Here is a 20266-nt window from a genome sequence, read left to right on the forward strand (position 1 = left end):
CCTTTCGCCCGTAGTCAGCAGGGATAGGCTCCAGCTTGCCTGCGACCCTGTAGAACAGGATAAAGCGGCTAGAGATAATGAGATGAGATGAGATTTTAATTTATCTAGAAGTTTTCTCTATTTCTTTTCTCTGTTTATCTGTAATGATGCGGCTGGAATCTTAATTTCCCTGAGGGAACCCTCCCAAAGGGATCAATAAAGTTTTATCTAATCTAATCTAATCTAATCTAATCTAATCTAATCTAATCTAATCTAATCTAATCTAATCTAATCTGCTGCTGTAACAATGTAAATTTCCCCTTGTGGATAATAAAAGGTTATCTTATCTTAAACCATGGGCTGAATCATAAATAGCGACCTACTTCGAATATAAATGCACTACATAGGGTAGAATATAATCGGTTCTTTGTCTTATCTAGTGCACTATTTACTGAGGATGAGGGCATTTGGGACAAAGCCACGGTCTGTGCGTGAGTTAGAAGGAGGAGGAGGAGGCGGAGGAGAGCGATGGGGGCGGGGCTGTGAGATTACTGCGCTTTTACGCTCAGTGCGCTACAGAGTGAGTGTTTGTAGCTCTCGGCTGGATGTCTGTTGCAGGAACTAAAGTTTCGTTCACTGATATTTGGCGGATATTTTGGTGAAATCCGACGGAATTACTTTTCTGAAGGAAAAAAAAGGCGTGTGACTGAGCGAGTGTGTGAGGAGGCACAGAGGTGTGTGAGTGAAGTGAACATGTCTATCCTCCCGTTCACACCTCCGATTGTGAAGAAGCTCCTTGGATGGAAAAAAGGAGAGCAGAATGGACAAGAAGAGAAATGGTGTGAAAAAGCGGTGAAGAGTCTGGTGAAGAAGCTGAAGAAGACGGGCCAACTTGACGAGTTGGAAAAAGCCATAACTACGCAGAATATCAACACGAAATGTATCACCATACCGAGGTACGCTCGGCTGTTCAGTCACGAGCCGAGTTTTGTTTTGCTAACTTCTAACACTAGTTAGCCACCTAGCAATGTAGCAACGGCTGCCTGCCTGCCAGCTAGCTAAGCTAGCAAGCTAGCTCATAGCTACTATTATAACCTTTATAGGACTGGACAAGACCTAATATACCTCAAGGTGCACTTTTTTTTTTAATCAATAATTCTAACGGTTAGAATTTATTTGTCAAGTGTTTACCGAGTACATATTTGGTTAACGTTTATAAAGTTAGCGTGATTTGAAATTCAACAGCTTGTGAACTGTGTTCAGCTTTCTCCAAAGTAAATAACACGACCAAAGTTTTTATTATTATTATTAGACATGCATACTTTATAAACGTCATAACTAAACGTACACTACCGTTCAAAAGTTTGGGGTCACTTTGAAATGTCCTTATTTTTGAAAGAAAAGCACTGTTCTTTTCAATGAAGATCACTTTAAACTAATCAGAAATCCACTCTATACATTGCTAATGTGGTAAATGACTATTCTAGCTGCAAATGTGTGGTTTTTGGTGCAATATCTCCATAGGTGTATAGAGGCCCATTTCCAGCAACTCTCACTCCAGTGTTCTAATGGTACAATGTGTTTGCTCATTGCCTCAGAAGGCTAATGGATGATTAGAAAACCCTTGTACAATCATGTTAGCACAGCTGAAAACAGTTGAGCTCTTTAGAGAAGCTATAAAACTGACCTTCCTTTGAGCAGATTGAGTTTCTGGAGCATCACATTATTTTGTGGGGTCGATTAAATGCTCAAAATGGCCAGAAAAATGTCTTGACTATATTTTCTATTCATTTTACAACTTATGGTGGGAAATAAAAGTGTGACTTTTCATGGAAAACACAAAATTGTCTGTCTGGGTGACCCCAAACTTTTGAACGGTAGTGTACCTCAAGGTGCACTTTTTTTTTATCAATAATTCTAATGGTTAGAATTTATTTGTCATATGTTTACCGAGTACATATTTGGTTAATGTTTATAAAGTTAGCGTAATTTGAAATTCAACAGCTTGTGAACTGTGTTCAGCTTTCTCCAAAGTAAATAACACAACCAAAGTTTTTATTATTATTAAAGCTTTTCACGTTAGATATGCATACTTTATAAACGTCATAACTAAATGTATACTGTCGTCATGGAGTTATTAGGTTTATAAAATATCTATCACTGTTATTATAATGTTAATAGCTATGTAATAACACTAGTCTATATTATTATACTACTTTTAGCAACAGGACATGTTCTGTAAGGAATGTTTTGCCTTACCTTTTAAGTTTGAATTTTGGAAAACTTTAAGTAAAGTGCATATCAGGGGTAAATTCAGGCGCAAGATCTTCTGTTTTATATTAAACTTTTTGGTGAAATATCCGTTGCATTTTGGGCGGCACGGTGGTGTAGTGGTTAGCGCTGTCGCCTCACAGCAAGAAGGTCCTGGGTTCGAGTCCCGTGGCCGGCGAGGGCCTTTCTGTGCGGAGTTTGCATGTTCTCCCCGTGTCCGCGTGGGTTTCCTCCGGGTGCTCCGGTTTCCCCCACAGTCCAAAGACATGCAGGTTAGGTTAACTGGTGACCCTAAATTGACCGTAGGTGTGAGTGCGAGTGTGAATGGTTGTCTGTGTCTATGTGTCAGCCCTGTGATGACCTGGCGACTTGTCCAGGGTGTACCCCGCCTTTCGCCCGTAGTCAGCTGGGATAGGCTCCAGCTTGCCTGCGACCCTGTAGAACAGGATAAAGCGGCTAGAGATAATGAGATGAGATTTTGTGCAATTTTTTTTTTACCTTGCGCAATACCAGAAAAATTCAGTTGAAATCAAGCCATTGGAGGCGTATTGGTCCGCCTCTTAAAAAACTTGGCATTTGGATTTCTTGGCAAACATTGAATTTCGTGACGTCGCGTGCGGGACGCCTCCCTCTGAATCCTATGTCAGCGCTGGTTTGTTTATGAGGAAACGACCTGGTGGTTTTCTGCAAATTTCTACAACGTTATTGCGTAATTATTAAAATGGTTAACAGATGTATCGTAGGAGGGTGTAGCAACACCAATCATGATGGGATTAGTACTCATCGTTTCCCAAAAGACCGGACAATGAGAGAGAAATGGGAGCGCTTGGTCTACACAGGCTGTGCACTGAAACCGTGCAAAGCTCGCGCAGCCTGCTGGCGCTTCCGCAGATAACGTCATGAATCTGGCTCCAGACTCCCTTGGGATTTTTCCAGACGTGTTTTGTTATTTTATTTTTGTCTGCTGTAGACAGATGGCCTCGTGCAAAATTACCCTTCTGGATGAGTGTGTAAAGGGACATACTTTCATATAAAAAAAACATGAAATTGGTCCAGAATATGCACTTTAACATTTATTATTGATCAGGAAGTCAGCTAACTGCTCTGATATCTAGTCAGCTGTGCCTCTTTTTAGCTAGACTGTTGTTTGGAACTTGGCTACAATGGCCAACAGGCCAACTTCTACTGGCTTGTTATGGGATTTTCTGTAAAAAAAACCAACCCTGCATTAGGTAATGAAATGGCTAGCTAGCTTATCTGCAAGGTTTTAATCAACTCATCCCCTACAGCACTATCAGCTTAGCAGCTGTTATGCAACGTGTTTAACTGGGACAGCTCTGTGCTCTGACACTTCATGATAGATCAGTGTGTGAATGTGAACCTCGAACACTAAAACAAGCCAAATCTTGTGTAATCATAAATAACCTACCTAGCTAACATTATCCACATGGTTCATCTGAGTTCCCTGCAGCTCTTCTGTTTTACAGTTTAATAAGGAACGTGTTGTGAGAATGATTTCAGGTTGTGTTTACTAGTGGAGGCTTGTTGAACTTCCAGCTGGTGTTGCATAGTTTGTGCTTTAGCTCACGCTTTTATAGAGGTGCTTACTGCATGACATGGACACACATTGTGAATATATGTATATCGCGATAAAAGGTTGTGATTGCCATATGGCTTACTTTATATTAGAACGAAGCAGTGTGTTGTCGTGATTAACGATCGGGCTGTGTCCAGTGCAAGCCACATTTAAGCCAGTGCCTTGATTTATCACAAAATTTGTGTAGGTCACTGGCATAGACACAGGTGTGCCAAGACATGCCTGTGCCACATAGATCTGCAGCTGGCGCACACACTTATTTTTGAAATTGACAGATCAGATTCATGCTATAAAGAGTTTGCAGCATAGTCATAAGCACTAACTTCAGTTTGTTGGTATTTTGATAAGCAAGACAAATGCTGTTTCACTGGTTGACATGGTGACCTTTTTGCTTAGATTTGGGGTTTTTTTTTTGGCAAGCTTTTTGCTTACAAGAACATAGAATGGTTGATGCCGGGATTAGGCTCCACAATATTTTTGTCTTTCATGGTCACAATGTCAGATTACCCAATCATAGTGCCATAAATTCTTGACTTGTCTTGGTGTCTTGGTGTCTTGGTTGGGAGACTGGCAGCACTACAAGTTTTACCCTGACCGATCATCGTTCACGTCCTTGCGTAACTATGAAAGAACATATCATAGAAGTTCAGGGCAGCACAGTGGTGTAGCACTGTCGCCTCACAGTAAGAAGGTTCTGGGTTCGGTCTCAGCAGCCGACGGAGGCCTTTCTTTGTGTTCTCCCCGTGTCTGCATGGGTTTCTTTGGGGTGCTTCGGTTTCCCCCACAGTCCAAAGACATGCAGTTAGGTTAACATGGGGTGGCCTTGGGCTGAAGTGCCCTTGAGCAAGGCACCTAACCCCTAACTGCTCCCCGGGTGCTGTAGCATAGCTGCCCACTGCTCTGAGTATGTGTGTGTGCTTGGATGTGTTCACTGCTTCAGATGGGTTAAATCCAGAGAATGAATTTCATGGTGCTTGAGTGTGCATGTGACAAATAAAGGTGGCTTCTTCATAGAAGGAACACATCAGACTAGATGAGAAAATACAAAGCATTCTGACATGCTAGACTTTGGTGAAGCATGAGTTGGCCTAGTGGTTAGCGTGCCCGCCTTTCAACCAGGAGATCGTGAGTTCTACTCGCTGTCAAGTCATACCAAAGACCATCATAAAAATGGTACCCACTGCCATCTGGTGAGGCACGCTGCAATATAGATATGGGTAGCAAGTCAAACTCTCATGGTTGCCAGAGGACCTGCCCCCACTGTAACCGCAGCTGTGTAATAGGTGAGAGGCCGAGGGCTACTGAAACGGAGTTCGGCGCTGCCCAATGTGCCTTAAAGTGCATATTCTGGACCAATTTTGTGTTTTTTTTTTTTTTTATGAAAGTATGTCCCTTTACACACTCATCCAGAAGGGTAATTTTACACAAGGCCATCTGTCTACAGCAGAAAAAAATAAAATAACAAAACACGTCTGGAAAAATCCCAAGGGAGTCTGGAGACAGAATCGTGACGTTATCTGCGGAAGCGCCAGCAGGCTGCGCGAGCTTTGCACGGTTTCAGTGCACAGCCTGTGTAGACCAAGCGCTCCCATTTCTCTTGTCCGGTCTTTTGTAAAACAATGAGTACTAATCCCATCAAGATTGGTGTTGCTACACCCTCCTACGATACATCTGTTAACCATTTTAATAATTACGTGATAACGTTGAAGAAATTTGCAGAAAACCACCAGGTCGTTTTCTCATAAACAAACCAGTGCTGACGTAGGATTCAGAGGGAGGCGTCCCGCACGCGACGTCACGAAAATCAGTGTTTCCTGGGAAATCCAAATGCCAAGTTTTTTCAGAAGCGGACCAATTCGCCTCAAATGGCTTGATTTCAACTGAATTTTTCTGGTATTGCAAGGTAAAAAAATTGCAGAGAATGCAGAATGTTACAGATATTTGACCAAAGTTTAATATAAAATAGGAGAATTACATTGATCTTGCTCCTGAATTTACCCGTGATATGCACTTTAAGGGCCTGGTTAGTACTTGGATAGTAGACTGCCTGAGAAAACCAGGTTCTGGCACAGGAAGGACTTTGAGACTTTGTTGGGGTTTCATGGAGTGTCCCAGACGCAACATTGCTGTTCTTCGATTGTCACACTGAGTTTTTCAGCAAAATTGTGTCAAAAATTGGGCTGAATTTGTGTAGTCTGATCCCAGCATAAAAGGTTGACTCACTTCTGCTAAAGTAAAAATTGGTGTTTTCGTGCCTTTTTTTTTAAAAAATCTCTCCCGTATTGTTATGGACACAGTGTTTTAGAGATATTCTCCTTATGACATTATGGTTCAAGAAGGTCCGGGTTCGAGCCCCGTGGCCGGCGAAGGCATTTCTGTGTGGAGTTTACATGTTCTCCCCGTGTCCGCGTGGGTTTCCTCCGGGTGCTCCGGTTTCCCCCACAGTCCAAAGACATGCAGGTTAGGTTAACTGGTGACTCTAAATTGACCGTAGGTGTGAGTGTGAGTGTGAATGGTTGTCTGTGTCTATGTGTCAGCCCTGTGATGACCTGGCGACTTATCCAGGGTGTACCCCGCCTTTCGCCCGTAGTCAGCTGGGATAGGCTCCAGCTTACCTGCGACCCTGTAGAACAGGATAAAGCGGCTAGAGATAATGGATGGCTGGATGGACATTATGGTTCCTCACATCTAGAATAACTGTAATTTTTGGATGAGTCAGTTCTCTCTAGAATGTATATATGTCATGCCCCTGAGATGGGTCTGGCTCTACAGTAGCAGCTAGTTCGCAGGAAAAGTCTTTCTTGGTGCATTTTAGTATCTTATTCGTGTCTTGTACACCTTTTTTTTTTTTTTTTGAATAGTTGGGGAAAAATGTATAAATAAGAGAAGAGAATTTATGCGAACTTGCTGTTGTATGACGAGCATTTTCTGTGAATGTTTTACTAACCCAGGGCTGTTTGTTGATTGAATTCTTGCCATGTCAGACTGATGGAGAATGTGAAAAGCATGCGTGAATATGAGTACCAGTCGGATATATCAGCTGTCTCTCGGTGATGACCCTGAGACTTCGGTTCAAACGTGCACAGCATAACACTCGTATCTCATCGTCGATCTTGCTGAAGTCATTAACCGTGCGTGAAGGTGGCGGTGAGAAATCCTCCACATCTGGAAAAACTTGCTAAACTCAAGCATAACAGGACACAACACCTGCTCAAGTCAAGCAGCAGAGTAATTATTCTCTCTGATCCAGTTCGCTGTCGAGCACTTCGTGTTTGCTTCATCAACAAAAAAATCAGCAAAAAAATGTTTGCTTTAGGATGAAATGTTATTCTGGCTAGTGTCCTTTTATTTATTTATTTATTTTTCTCTCTCTATGTTTAAAACCATGAGGTGACCATATTTTCATTTAACAGCCAAGAGTTAAATGATAGCTTTGACGGCGAGTAAAATTATAGCATAATATGTGTTGGTGCTGGGATAGGCTCCAGCTTGCCTGCGACCCTGTAGAACAGGATAAAGCGGCTAGAGATAATGAGATGAGATGTGTTGGTGCCTAAAGTGAATTAATGAGGATGTTTTTTCATGAATTAATTGATTTAATTATTAGTACAATTCCAAGCAACCAGGCAGCTTTATAACATAATAGACATAGAAATTCACAAAAGCTGAAATTTTAAATAATTTACACTATCCATACATCGGAGCCTGCATCTTCCAGAGGTAGTTGTGGCTATTCAGAAGGGTAATGTTTTGGCACAGGGCTGATTAGATTAGATCAATTTTGTCGAAGTCTGCATCTCTGTTTACTCGCATATCTTGATTGCTCCAATATGACTGATGCGCAGATGCATGTCAAAGCACAAAATACGGCATCTAGGTTTCAATATGTATGGGGATGTGACCGGAGATGGGGAGCAAGCCCATACAGCTAAACATCTACACTTTAGAACCAAGCCCAAAAAAACATAACCCACAACTACCAAAGTTTGTAAGCGACTTTATAGAAAAAAAAAAGCCCATAGTCATTTTAATAAGCAGACTTGGTAACTCTGCCGCTGATAACTAAGACTACGTTCAGACTGCACCCTGAAACGACCCATATCCGATTTTTTTGCCCATATGCGACCTGTATCTGATTTGTTATTGACAATCTGAACGACACAGATCCGATTTTTTCACATGCGACCCAGGCCGCTTGGATATGTGGTCCTGATTCCGATGCATATCCGTTATTTTCACATGCGACTGCAGTCTGACCGGACAGGTCGCATTCATGCGACCTACACGTCATCAACAAGAGACAAACGTCACTATTCTGTGTTGGCTAATCCCGCCTCTTTGGTGGAAAACAACATTTGTCCAGTTTTCAGAATTTAAATAGACTTTTATAGAATTGATCAAGCTAATGGTGGATTTGGTAGGGACTTGGATGTTAAATCATCCTGTATTACAAGATAAGATTGTTCTGGAAGTAATTTGACACCTTCGGTCTCACTAGTCTGCTGCCCACATTAATCAGATTATTGTGTGAGTTCCGCCACAAAAACCACATCGCCAGGTCTCGCCTCATCTCCATGCTTTACTTGCAAACTTGAAGAGTGCACTTTTTTTTGTTTACGTATTACGTAGATGTGCTTATTACATGTCAATTTGCGCATGCGGGACACTTGGGTCGTTTTCCGTTCATATTGGAGATCGCATGCAAGTCTCATATAATTGGTAATGTGAACCGCCTAACAAAAAAAATCGGATTTCACAACAGATCGGATATGGGTCGTTTCAGGTTGCAGTCTGAATGTAGTGCAATTCAAATTAACACACGTCAGTATATTTAACACGTGTGTGCACAAAAAAAAAAACTGCTTCAGAGAACCTTGCTGCCCCTCCTACTGCCTGACTCTATTACAGAGGTACACAGCTGGTCGCCATGGCTACATTTATATACCGGCAGTGTTCTGCACTCGATTGCTCTTCCTCAGTAACCTGGATGTGTGAGACGGTAAATTTGAAATTTAATAGCAAGAACTGAATATGGAAATATATAGAGTTGAATTTTCACTGAGGATCAAATACAGTTTCGGAGGGAATAAATACAATTTCATAACATTGCATTCAGTTTCATGTTTATTTCAATATATTTCAGGTCAAGATTATTTTATTGCGCTTTTAACAATAGACATTTCTGTGAAGCTGCTTTGCGACAAAGTAAAGATTTTAAACATGAGCTAATTTTATCCCTAATCTGTCCCCAATGAGCAAGCCTGTGGCGACGCTGGCAAGGAAAAACTCCCTCAGACGACATGAGGAAGAAACCTTGAGAGGAACCAGACTCAAAAGGGAACCCATCCTCATTTGGATGATAACAGACAACGTGATTTATAAATAACTTGTTTCGGTAAGCGTGTCCGATATAGTCGCAAAGTAGGAAATTCATTATAGTCTTAGCATGAAGTCTGTTTTGTTGAAGTTATAAACTGTTCATTGATGGAAACTTGAGTGCAATGACAACTGCAGTGCTAAAGTCAGCTAGTTAACTGTAGTCCTTAGCCATGGAAGCATTACTGTAAGTGTCCAGAGCGTCTTCCAAGTGCCACTTTTGACTGTCCATACGGGGCCGTCCTCCACAGGAGCAATGTGACGAGACTCCAGCCAGATGTAGGGCATCAGGATGGATCAGGCAGGTCCAAGGAGCAGAAGAGGTCAGGATCGACATGTAACTCAGAGGGACAGACAGAGTTTGGGGGTGGGGGGAGAGGCACAGGTTCAATTTCTTAACGTTACATTCGGTTTCAGGTTTATTGCTATTCCGTTCCGAACGATTCAATTCAGTTTCAAATTATGCTTTTCAGATCTAGGTTTTTACTGCAGTTATTCAAGTTAAAATTCTGATGCATATTTCTGCTCATACATGGGACCTTTGGTGGTAGACCTACCAGCCTGTAGACGAGCAAAAGTATTGGAACAGACAGTCTTGCCGTGAATGAGACTTCATATTTGGCTTTAGACTGGCGGAGTCAATCACCAGACCTTAAGCCAATTGAGCATGTATTTCACTTCCTGAAGAGTTGACTAGTAACCCCATTCGCACTCGCAGTGAAAACAGTGTATTTTCCATTATGATGCAGTCATGGTGTCCTGTGGGAATGGAAGCAAAAAGTTGAGATGTTAATCTATCCCTTGGTGACCTGGTAACATTTATGGAAATCTTTTGTGATTGCTCCAGTGAGAATTGGAACCATCAGATTTGCATGTTGTGACCGGGCAAGACGTAAACATAGTAGTGATGTGGCGGCACTACTCATACTGCCTCAGTGTAAAGCAACTGGCAGCAAAGTCAAAACAACAACAAGCAAAGAAAACTTCAGCAGATACACTGGGAGCACCGTATCCGTGAGGGATATGTTCCAAGACCTCACGCAGAAAGCTGAAAACACAGATAGGAGCGAAGCATAGCTTGTTTTTTCATGTACATACAGTACATGCCTATGATGAAGTTTCATTTATAAACTACACACAATGACATCAACTACAGCAACTCATAATAAAACAGTTAGAACAATATACTGTAATAAAGGTTGTGTGAACGTGGTCTTTCTTGAATGAACAAGACTCTGACATTTCCACTTAATGTTTTTATCATGGTTGAGGCATGGAGACAGATGTGGAAACCTTTTTATTTGCACAGGATAACAGAAAACACCAGGCATGAACACACAAGTGAGGAACACAACAAGTATTAACATACGTTAATGGATTTCGTATGCAAACGGGGCTTGAAGGGAGAAATCCCCCAAAACAAACAGATGAATGAAGCTGCAGTACAAACCTGGAAAAGCATCGCAAAAAAAAAAAAAAGAACGCAACGGTTTGGTGATGTCAGTGAGTCACCTGCTTGATGCAGTTATTGCAAGCAATGCAACTAAATACCAAGTGTCTGGTTTTCTGTTCCAGTACTTTTGCTCAGCTAAATATTGTGTGATCTACCATCAAAGGTGCCATGTTATAAGTTGTTTAAATGAGGACATGAAAAAGCTGACTTGGCCTTGCCATTCCAATACTTTCAGAGGGGACTGTATGTATATGGTATTTCTTTATAGGAAGACCGAAATTTCTATTTTTGACGACTTCTGTGATAATTGTGTGCTGAGATCGAAAACGAATTTCGCAATTTCTAACAGCCAATGGTCCATCTGAAATAGATTTTTCTATCAAAATATATATCACAAATTACACATCATTGCATAGGATATGCTAAATCATTGTTAAAATCTCATCTCATCTCATTATCTCTATCCGCTTTATCCTGTTCTACAGGGTCGCAGGCAAGCTGGAGCCTATCCCAGCTGACTACGGGCGAAAGGTCGCCAGGTCATCACAGGGCTGACACATAGACACAGACAACCATTCACACTCACATTCACACCTACGGTCAATTTAGAGTCACCAGTTAACCTAACCTGCATGTCTTTGGACTGTGGGGGAAACCGGAGCACCCGGAGGAAACCCACGCGGACACGGGGAGAACATGCAAACTTCGCACAGAAAGGCCCTCGCCGGCCACGGGGCTCGAACCCGGACCTTCTTGCTGTGAGGCGACAGTGCTAACCACTGCACCATTGTGTAGTGTCGCCATTGTTAAAATCATTTTACAAAAAAATAACATTCTTACTGTACATATCTTTATTGTCAATGCGAGACTCATTTGACATTTCAGTTGAGACTGATGCGCCTGTTGCGTATCCCTGAATTAATTATATTTTTTTCTGTGTGAAAATAAATGAACTTCCATGCATAAACAAAATACCCAATTACAATACAGTGGTCGAAATACTTTTTTCCAGTGTTCTGCAATATTGCAGAATGTCAAAATTTTGTTCTGCAATTTGGAAATATTTTCTGCAAATACACAAGCCTCCATACTACACCCTTCGCAACCTAATAATGCCTATATTTACATCATATCTAGCTTTACAACTTGTAGCATTACTGTAATTCTTTATTCTCTCACTCTATTTTTAATTTCAGTCTTCACAGATCCTTCTCTGCAGCGGAGTTATCATTCCATGATACCTCCACAGGTCTTTCATCCCCCTCGCCCTGACACTACGGGCTACTACAACTTGAAGTATACCAACTAATTCATAAATGTACTAGTTATCACACCCACACATTATCCTTCCACACAACATACTAATAAAGGGATCACCACAATAAAAAATAGAACACAACTGTTCTTCAAGAAACAAAACATTCATTTTCATGTTACACGTCATGTTACATTTTGTCAATATTAAGTTTCTCGCTTGAACAATAGATTGTTACCCAAAATGCACTTCATTCACAGTGTTTGCATCTGCAACCTGTAGTTTTAAATTGGAAGCAAGGTTTCAATTCTACACTGTTACATCTTACGATGATGCAAAGGATTGATGCCATTATGGAATAAAACCCAACTGGCAAATGGAAAGACGTTTGGGTTCATGGTGTTTGCCTGGCTTCTAAAGTGCAAGGTCATGAACTGAACTGAGAACGACTGCAGGGGCTTCACTGCTCGAAACTAACAGCAGAGAACTGGGGCCATCCTTAAAAAAAAATTCGTTTCCTGTCCACCGGGTGGGCAAAAAAAATTTCAGTCGGGAGGGAGGGATTTTTTTTTTTTATTATTATATATGGATGGATAAGAAATCGCAATGCTGTGTTTGCTTTTTCTTTCAGTACTTTTTTATTACAAAAGCAGACACATTTAATAAAGTATGACGGTTTAATCAACTGAAACTTGTACAAAAACTTTAAGTTAGCATTTTAAATGCTGACTGCAACATTTGCAAAACTTTTACAAAGGTACTTAAAATGTCCGACACACGAACTTTTTGTAGTTCTAAATCGAGCGTTAGGCCTAGTTCGGATGAAATTACACTATTAAATAAAATGGTCACTGAATGATTTGTTTTTCTGAATCTTTACTATTTTGTTGTTCGCTAGCATACCATTTTGCGATTTCACACTTAAGCAAATGTTTGAAAACTCCGGATCTCCTTCCTTCATGGTGGCTGCCATTTTTTTGTGCCACACAGCGCATGCGCAGAGCTGATTCGACAGGGCTTTCCACAAGCGCCGGCCACACAATTAAGTCCAGCCGGCTACTTTAATGACTATTTTTGTAGCCCACAGGCTCTAAATATTAATTTTCGATTTTAATAAAATTAAATGTTTATCTAATGGACTGACAATAATGTCAAACTGAACCATTGATCAAGGGAGAGTAACTCATCCGCGCCCCGACATGCGGTGTGCGCGCGCACTCGGCGCATGCTCAGCTGCGTGAATGTGTCATGCACCGAAAATAAGAGATTTACAAGCCAGGAGCGCCTCATGATGCAATACGCAAGAAAAGAAAGATTTACTGCCATTTTACTTTGTATTTGAGTAAAGTGAATAAATAAATGGTCTGTGGAAAATACACTTAACCCTGGGAACTGCGTTCACAGGAGTTTATTTTGTGTTTACCCCCCCGGCTGGCTACTTATTTGTCATGGCTGGCTAGTATGAGCCTTAGTGGAAAGCCCTGGGAATGCGGAAATGTCAAGTTCGATTTTAGATTTACGAACCCCCAAAAAATGTCGAAAAACCGGCGTTTAAAAAAAAAATTTACCCCGCACAAACGGCACTCACCCGGCCGGTGGACCGGAAACAGAACATTTTTTAATAATGGCCTGGGTACAAACTAATCACGGCAGAACTGAGAGCTACAGAACTACTGAGAGCTACAGAACTGAACCTATGAGCTTTGTCTTACAGGGCAACTGTTTTACTTTGTGCTAGTCTGCACCACAGGCAACACAGCACTAGTAAAAAAAAAAAAAAAAATAGTACATGTACACAAAACATGTATTAGTGTAGCTTGGTATGAGAAAACAAAATATTCACAAGTATCTATAAATAAAGGTAAAATACTGTTGCTGTCTTCAAAAGGGATATATCATCAGTATAATTTTGCATGATTCAACAATACAATATATACAAACCTATACAATTTACCAATACATATGTATGCAAGATGAGAACTAGTCAGCAGCGACCGTCTTCATTTTTGTCACCCTCGAGGACGCGCGATCTGTCGCTGTTGTTGTTGGAGTCACGCTGGCTGCTGGTTTTGCCGAGATACAACAAAATCGTCCTTGTTTTCTTGGCGTTTTTGTCGGACTCTTGCCCCGAAGAAACAGTCCTCTTCTTGGGAGCCATGTTTGTTGTGCCGCATTGAAATCTGGGAGCTGCATGGCAGAAACTGCCGAACACTGCCGAGGTAGTTGTCGGGTCCTCCCGGCGGGTATTAAAAGTGACGAAATCTTACATCGGAAAATGGCAACTGCCCTTATTTGGTTGTCGTCGCCTTTCGTCTGTATTATACAAATATTGCTCAACTTTGACCTGGAAAACGCCGTCAGGTTCGCGCGGCGCAGGTTTCAGTTTATTTACAGTGCCGCGAGTTTGCTAAATTGAGAACCATTGAATCCCAAGCCTGATTTTTTTTCATTCTGCAAAATTGCAGGTTGTTTAATTTTTCTTCTGCAATCTTGAAAATCATTCTGCAAAATGCAGACTGCAGACGGGTATTTCGAACACTGCAATAAATGCATACATTTTTTACAATACACAGAATTAATGTTAATTGGATGAAACCATTCCAATCCATGCACGAGCATGATGTGGGCGTGCCCGAGACTGGCACTACAAAGCCACCCCGGCCTCCGTAGTTTGGGTCCTTTGACCCAGGAACCTGGAAGTCCTGCAGTAAACAACCACAGGGAAGCAGCGGGAAAATGCAGCTCTCGCCTGCACAATCACAGATACGTCAAATAAAAGACCTGAACTTAACTAGTGTGTGTGAGCGCTGTTATATGATTACTGTAACTGTGTATGGTCAGAAAAGACGATAGATAAGCGTAACCGTTGCACAATAACGCTACAAACACCCGCAAAGTTATTTAGCTGCTGGCTAGCTGCAGCTTGTAGCTTCCAGTGTAACTATGTGTCAGTATAGTGTACTGTGGTGCGGTGTAGTGTAACGCAGGGATAGACCTCAGTCTGCAGAGCTCTGGGTCACAATCTGTATGCAGCCGGCCGGATGGTTTTCTATTGCAATCGCGTGGCCACTTCAGGTAGCCCCGTATGCATTCGTTTAATGGTCTTCTGCGTGTTAAATAGTTACAAAATTATAATAAAGTGAATAATTTACGATTTATTTGGTGTATACTAATGAAGTTACGTTTTTTTGTTGCTGGTTTTTTTTTTTTGGCCAAGGGACGGGTGGCGGGCCAGAATTATAACGTGGCGGTGCGCCACTTTAAAAGCGCCCATGGAGAACACTCCTGGGCATTTTCCGTGAGACTTACCAGTTTTTTCTGCGAAGCCGAAATCAAACAGCTTTTGCTTTCGTTTTTTCACAGCCACCATCATGCTATACCATACAGGATAGTGTCGCCATCTTACCATGTGGGGACCAGGTGATATAATTTAATATGCACTAAATGATTGGACGATATAAGAAGGATTAGCCAATCAGTTCCCACCTTTTATCTAGTCACATGTACACAGCCTCAGCAACCAAACGGCGTGCAAGTAACGGCGTTCCTTATCAAATAAGTCAGACGAGAAAGTTTGAACAATTACAGGAAAATTGCATTTGGCCGAAAAACAACCGATTCAGACGTCATTACAAGTGATTATTTCGATCGGCAATCGGTTACTAATGAAAACCCTGCAGTAATGCACGTAGTCGCTCTTTACAACTGTGAGGAGCAGAAAAACACTGAACCTTGGGACAAATGAACAACAGCTGAAGATTAGGGGGGAAAAATCTTTCTGGTCTTTAGTTGTGTAGTTTGGCGGTAAGTCTGTGCCCATGATAGTTTCAAATTTTTGTTCATGGCTGACAGGAGTGGAAACTGCTGTGGGCTTCTGTTCTTGTAGCCTGTCCACCTCGGGGTTTGATGCTTTTCTGCTCATCACAGTTGAAAAGAGTGCTTATTTCAGTTACTGTAGAATTCCTGTCAGCTCAAACCAGTCTGGTCGTTCTCCTCTGAGCTCTCATCTACAAGGTGTTTCAGCCTGCTACCCTCTGCTCACAGGATTTATTTATTTATTTATTTATTTATTTATTTTTATTTATTTATTTATTTATACGCACCATTCTGTTTAAACTAGAGATCTCTGTGTGTGTGAATCTCAGGAGGTCAGTGGTTCCCGAAATACTAAAACCAACCTGGCTTGTAGTACTCAAGTCCGACTCGTGCCCTAATTTTAAGGACTCGTGACTCGACTTGGACCTGAGCACCGATGACTCAGACTTGGACTCGTGCATTAGGACTCAAATTGGAGACAAGGATTTGGATTTTTTCTTTATTTTTTGTAACCTGCCATAATAATTTGGTATAAGATATTTACAGTGGTGCTTGAAAGTTTGTGAACCCTTTAGAATTTTCTATATTTCTGCATAAATATGATCTAAATCTAAAACAACATCAGATTTTCACACAAGTCCAAAAACTAGATAAAGAGAACCCAGTTAAACAAATGAGACAAAAATATTATACTTGGTCATTTATTTATTGAGGAAAATGATCCAATATTACATATCTGAGAGTGGCAAAAGTATGTGACCCTTTGCTTTCAGTATCTGGTGTGACCCCCTTGTGCAGCAATAATTGCAACTAAACGTTTGCGGTAACTGTTGATCAGTCCTGCACACCGGCTTGGAGGAATTTTAGCCCATTCCCCCGTACAGAACAGCTTCAACTCTGGGATGTTGGTGGGTTTCCTGACATGAACTGCTCGCTTCAGGTCTTTCCACAACATTTCGAATGGATTAAGGTCAGGACTTTGACTTGGCCATTCCAAAACATTTACTTTATTCTTCTTTAACCATTCTTTGGTAGAACGACTTGTGTGCTTAGGGTCGTTGTCTTGCTGCATGACCCACCTTCTCTTGAGATTCAGTTCATGGACAGAGGTCCTGACATTTTCCTTTAGAATTTGCTGGTATAATTCAGAATTCATTGTTCCATCAATGATGGCAAGCCGTCCTGGCCCAGATGCAGCAAAACAAGTCCAAACCGTGATACTACCACCACCATGTTTCACAGATGGGATAAGGTTCTTATGCTGGAATGCAGTGTTTTTCCTTTCTCCAAACATAACACTTCTCATTTAAACCAAAAAGATCTGTTTTTGTCTCATCCATCCACAAAACATTTTTCCAATAGCCTTCTGGCTTGTCCATGTGATCTTTAGCAAACTGCAGACGAGCAGCAATGTTCTTTTTGGAGAGCAGTGGGTTTCTTCTTGCAACCCTGCCATGCACACCATTGTTGTTCAGTGTTCTCCTGATGGTGGACTCATGAACATTAACATTAGCCAATGTGAGAGAGGCCTTCAGTTGCTTAGAAGTTACCCTGGGGTCCTTTGTGACCTCGCCGACTATTACACGCCTTGCTCTTGGAGTGATCTTTGTTGGTCGACCACTCCTGGGGAGGGTAACAATGGTCTTGAATTTCCTCCATTTGTACACAATCTGTCTGGCTGTGGATTGGTGGAGTCCAAACTCTTTGGAGATGGTTTTGAAACCTTTTCCAGCCTGATGAGCATCAACAACGCTTTTTCTGAGGTCCTCAGAAATCTCCTTTGTTCATGCCATGATACACTTCCACAAACATGTGTTGTGAAGATCAGACTTTGACAGATCCCTCTTCTTTAAATAAAACAGGGTGCCCACTCACACCTGATTGTCATCCCATTGAATGAAAACACCTGACTCTAATTTCACCTTCAAATTAACTGCTAACCCTAGAGGTTCACATACTTTTTCCACTCACAGATATGTAATATCGGATCATTTTCCTCAATAAATAAATGAGCAAGTATAATATTTTTTGTCTCATTTGTTTAACTGGGTTCTCTTTATCTACTTTTAGGACTTGTGTGAAAATCTGGTGATGTTTTTGGTCATATTTATGCAGAAATATAGAAAATTCTAAAGGGTTCACAAACTTTCAAGCACCACTGTATATCTACATTAATTTTTGTACTAATTTTGTGCAAGTGTGTCACACCTGCGCGCCTTGGCGCGTGCATCAGATAGATGCTCAGGTGTGCTCCAGACAGCGCGTGCGCCAAGCGGACTCTTGCATGCGCGCCATAAACAACTTGCACCTGCACAGGATTAAGGCACAATCAGCGCGCCTATGTAAAGACTGTGAAAACACACTTACTTTGCAAAGTATTGAGTTGTGTTGCTAACACATTACCAAGCCTCATTTCCTTGTCTGGTTTCCTGATTTCCTGTTTCTCATCTTTGATTCTGCCGAGTCTACGATAGCCTGTTTATACCTCGCTCGACCTATTGGCTGTTTTACTGTTTTACGATTTTGCCTGCCATTCTGGATTGTTTACCGTCTTCACTTGTATTAATAAACACACTTTCTGCACCTACATCCGTCTCCTAACCATCTCTGACAGAATACTTCACACTCCCTGACAAAGAGAACGCACATTCACCTATTCATCCGTCATGTTCAGGAACAAACTAACGTTAATGGCGCTGAAACAGCCACCATCAAATGGTGCAGTTGGAGTCTTGTTCTCGGACTCAACTCGGATCAATAGTGGACTCGACTCAACAAATTCTTATTTATTTATTTATTTATTTATTTTTACTGACTTGGACTTGAACACTGGGGACTCGAGACTGGACTCAGACTTGAGGTTTAGTGACTTGACTGCAACACTGAAACCAGCCCATCTGACACTAACAGCCGTGCCAAGTCACCAGAGATCACACTTTTCCCCCATATTGATGTTTGATGTGACCATTAACTGAAATACTTGGCTTTTTTTTTTTTTTTAGTTTAATTGTGCTGCTGCATAATTGAATGACTGGATAACTGCATAAAGGAGCAGGTGTATAGGTGTTCTTATTAAAGTGATTGAGTGTATAACTGAGCTTAATTACCTAACAGGACACTAACTGTGATACAGTATTACTGATATCAGATAATCTGTCACAGAAACAGAATATTCACTGATGGCTGACATTAATCAAATGAAACTAATGTAAGGGGATTTACATTTGTGTAAATTTTTGACTAGTTCCACACTTTTTTTTTTTTTTAAACAGCTATCTGCCTTATTTGCATTTTCAAGCCATGGTTTAGAGCAATATTTTTCAACCACTGGACCGCAGCTGGTGGCATGGTGGTGTAGTGGTTAGCGCTGTCGCCTCACAGCAAGAAGGTCCGGGTTCGAGCCCCGTGGCCGGCGAGGGCCTTTCTGTGCGGAGTTTGCATGTTCTCCCCATGTCCGCGTGGGTTTCCTCCGGGTGCTCCGGTTTCCCCCACAGTCCAAAGACATGCAGGTTAGGTTAACTGGTGACTCTAAATTGACCGTAGGTGTGAATGGTTGTCTGTGTCTATGTGTCGGCCCTGTGATGACCTGGCGACTTGTCCAGGGTGTACCCCGCCTTTCGCCCATAGTCAGCTGGGATAGGCTCCAGCTTGCCCGCAACCCTGTAGAACAGGATAAAGTGGTTAGAGATAATGAGATGAGATGAGATGGGCCGCGGCTCATTAGTGGGCTACGAAGCTCCATCTAGTGGGCGGCAAATTTTATTTTTTATTTTATTTTTCCACATTTGAAGCCAAATACTAAATAGTTCAGGATGTCATAGTATCCCAAATCCAGTAGCTGGTTTGCAGTACACGTTTCAATAGGAATAAATACATTTGTGGGTAAATTAAGAACAAGCCTTTATTTTTGTCACATTCCTCCTCTACATTTAACCCATGTGAGCATGCACACATACAAACACTCAGAGAGAGAGAGAGAGAGAGAGAGAGAGAGAGTGTGTGCATGTGTGCAGCGGGTAGAATAAATAAATACATTTGTGGGTAAATTACATGAATCTATGATGCCTGTTGGAAGAGAAGAGCAGGGAGGATTGTGAATCAAATGGCTGTTTTTAAAAAAAAAAAAATTTTTATACCTGATACTAAAACTTGTTGCTTCCTGTCAACCACCGCAAAGATGCGTACAAAGCCCAGAAATTCCTCCTTACCTGGGCAAAAACGATACAGGATTTATCTTGTAGTGTCCTGATCCCCAGATCTTTAACCCAGACACATATGAAAAGTTGTACTCCTCCATGCTCTTCCAGGTTTTCATCTGTGTGTCCGTGTAGAATGATGTCTGTAGCACCAGGTAGTTTGAGATATTGGGGAACTCAACGGATGGATAATTTTCCAACTCATAATGAATGACTTTATTTAAATACGATAAGTTGATCAGCAGAGCTGGTGGGGTCGTGCATGTACAGATGCAAATAATTACAAATACAAAAGACTAAAAATATCCACAGTCTTTAAAAAA

At 41.5% G+C, this 20266-nt stretch overlaps 1 protein-coding gene across 1 annotated transcript in view; it reads left to right on the forward strand.

Moving 5' to 3' along the window:
* The first annotated feature begins 529 nt into the window (after positions 1-529).
* smad3b (SMAD family member 3b) overlaps positions 530-20266 on the forward strand; it is an 83911-nt gene continuing 64174 nt past the window's right edge. Inside the window, exon 1 of the mRNA XM_060923884.1 lies at positions 530-935. Within this exon, the coding sequence (XP_060779867.1) occupies positions 733-935 (203 nt within the window). The 5' untranslated portion in view covers positions 530-732. The remainder of the gene's footprint in view (positions 936-20266) is intronic.

This window comes from Neoarius graeffei, chromosome 6, assembly GCF_027579695.1.
Source record: "Neoarius graeffei isolate fNeoGra1 chromosome 6, fNeoGra1.pri, whole genome shotgun sequence".
Lineage (NCBI taxonomy): Eukaryota > Metazoa > Chordata > Actinopteri > Siluriformes > Ariidae > Neoarius > Neoarius graeffei.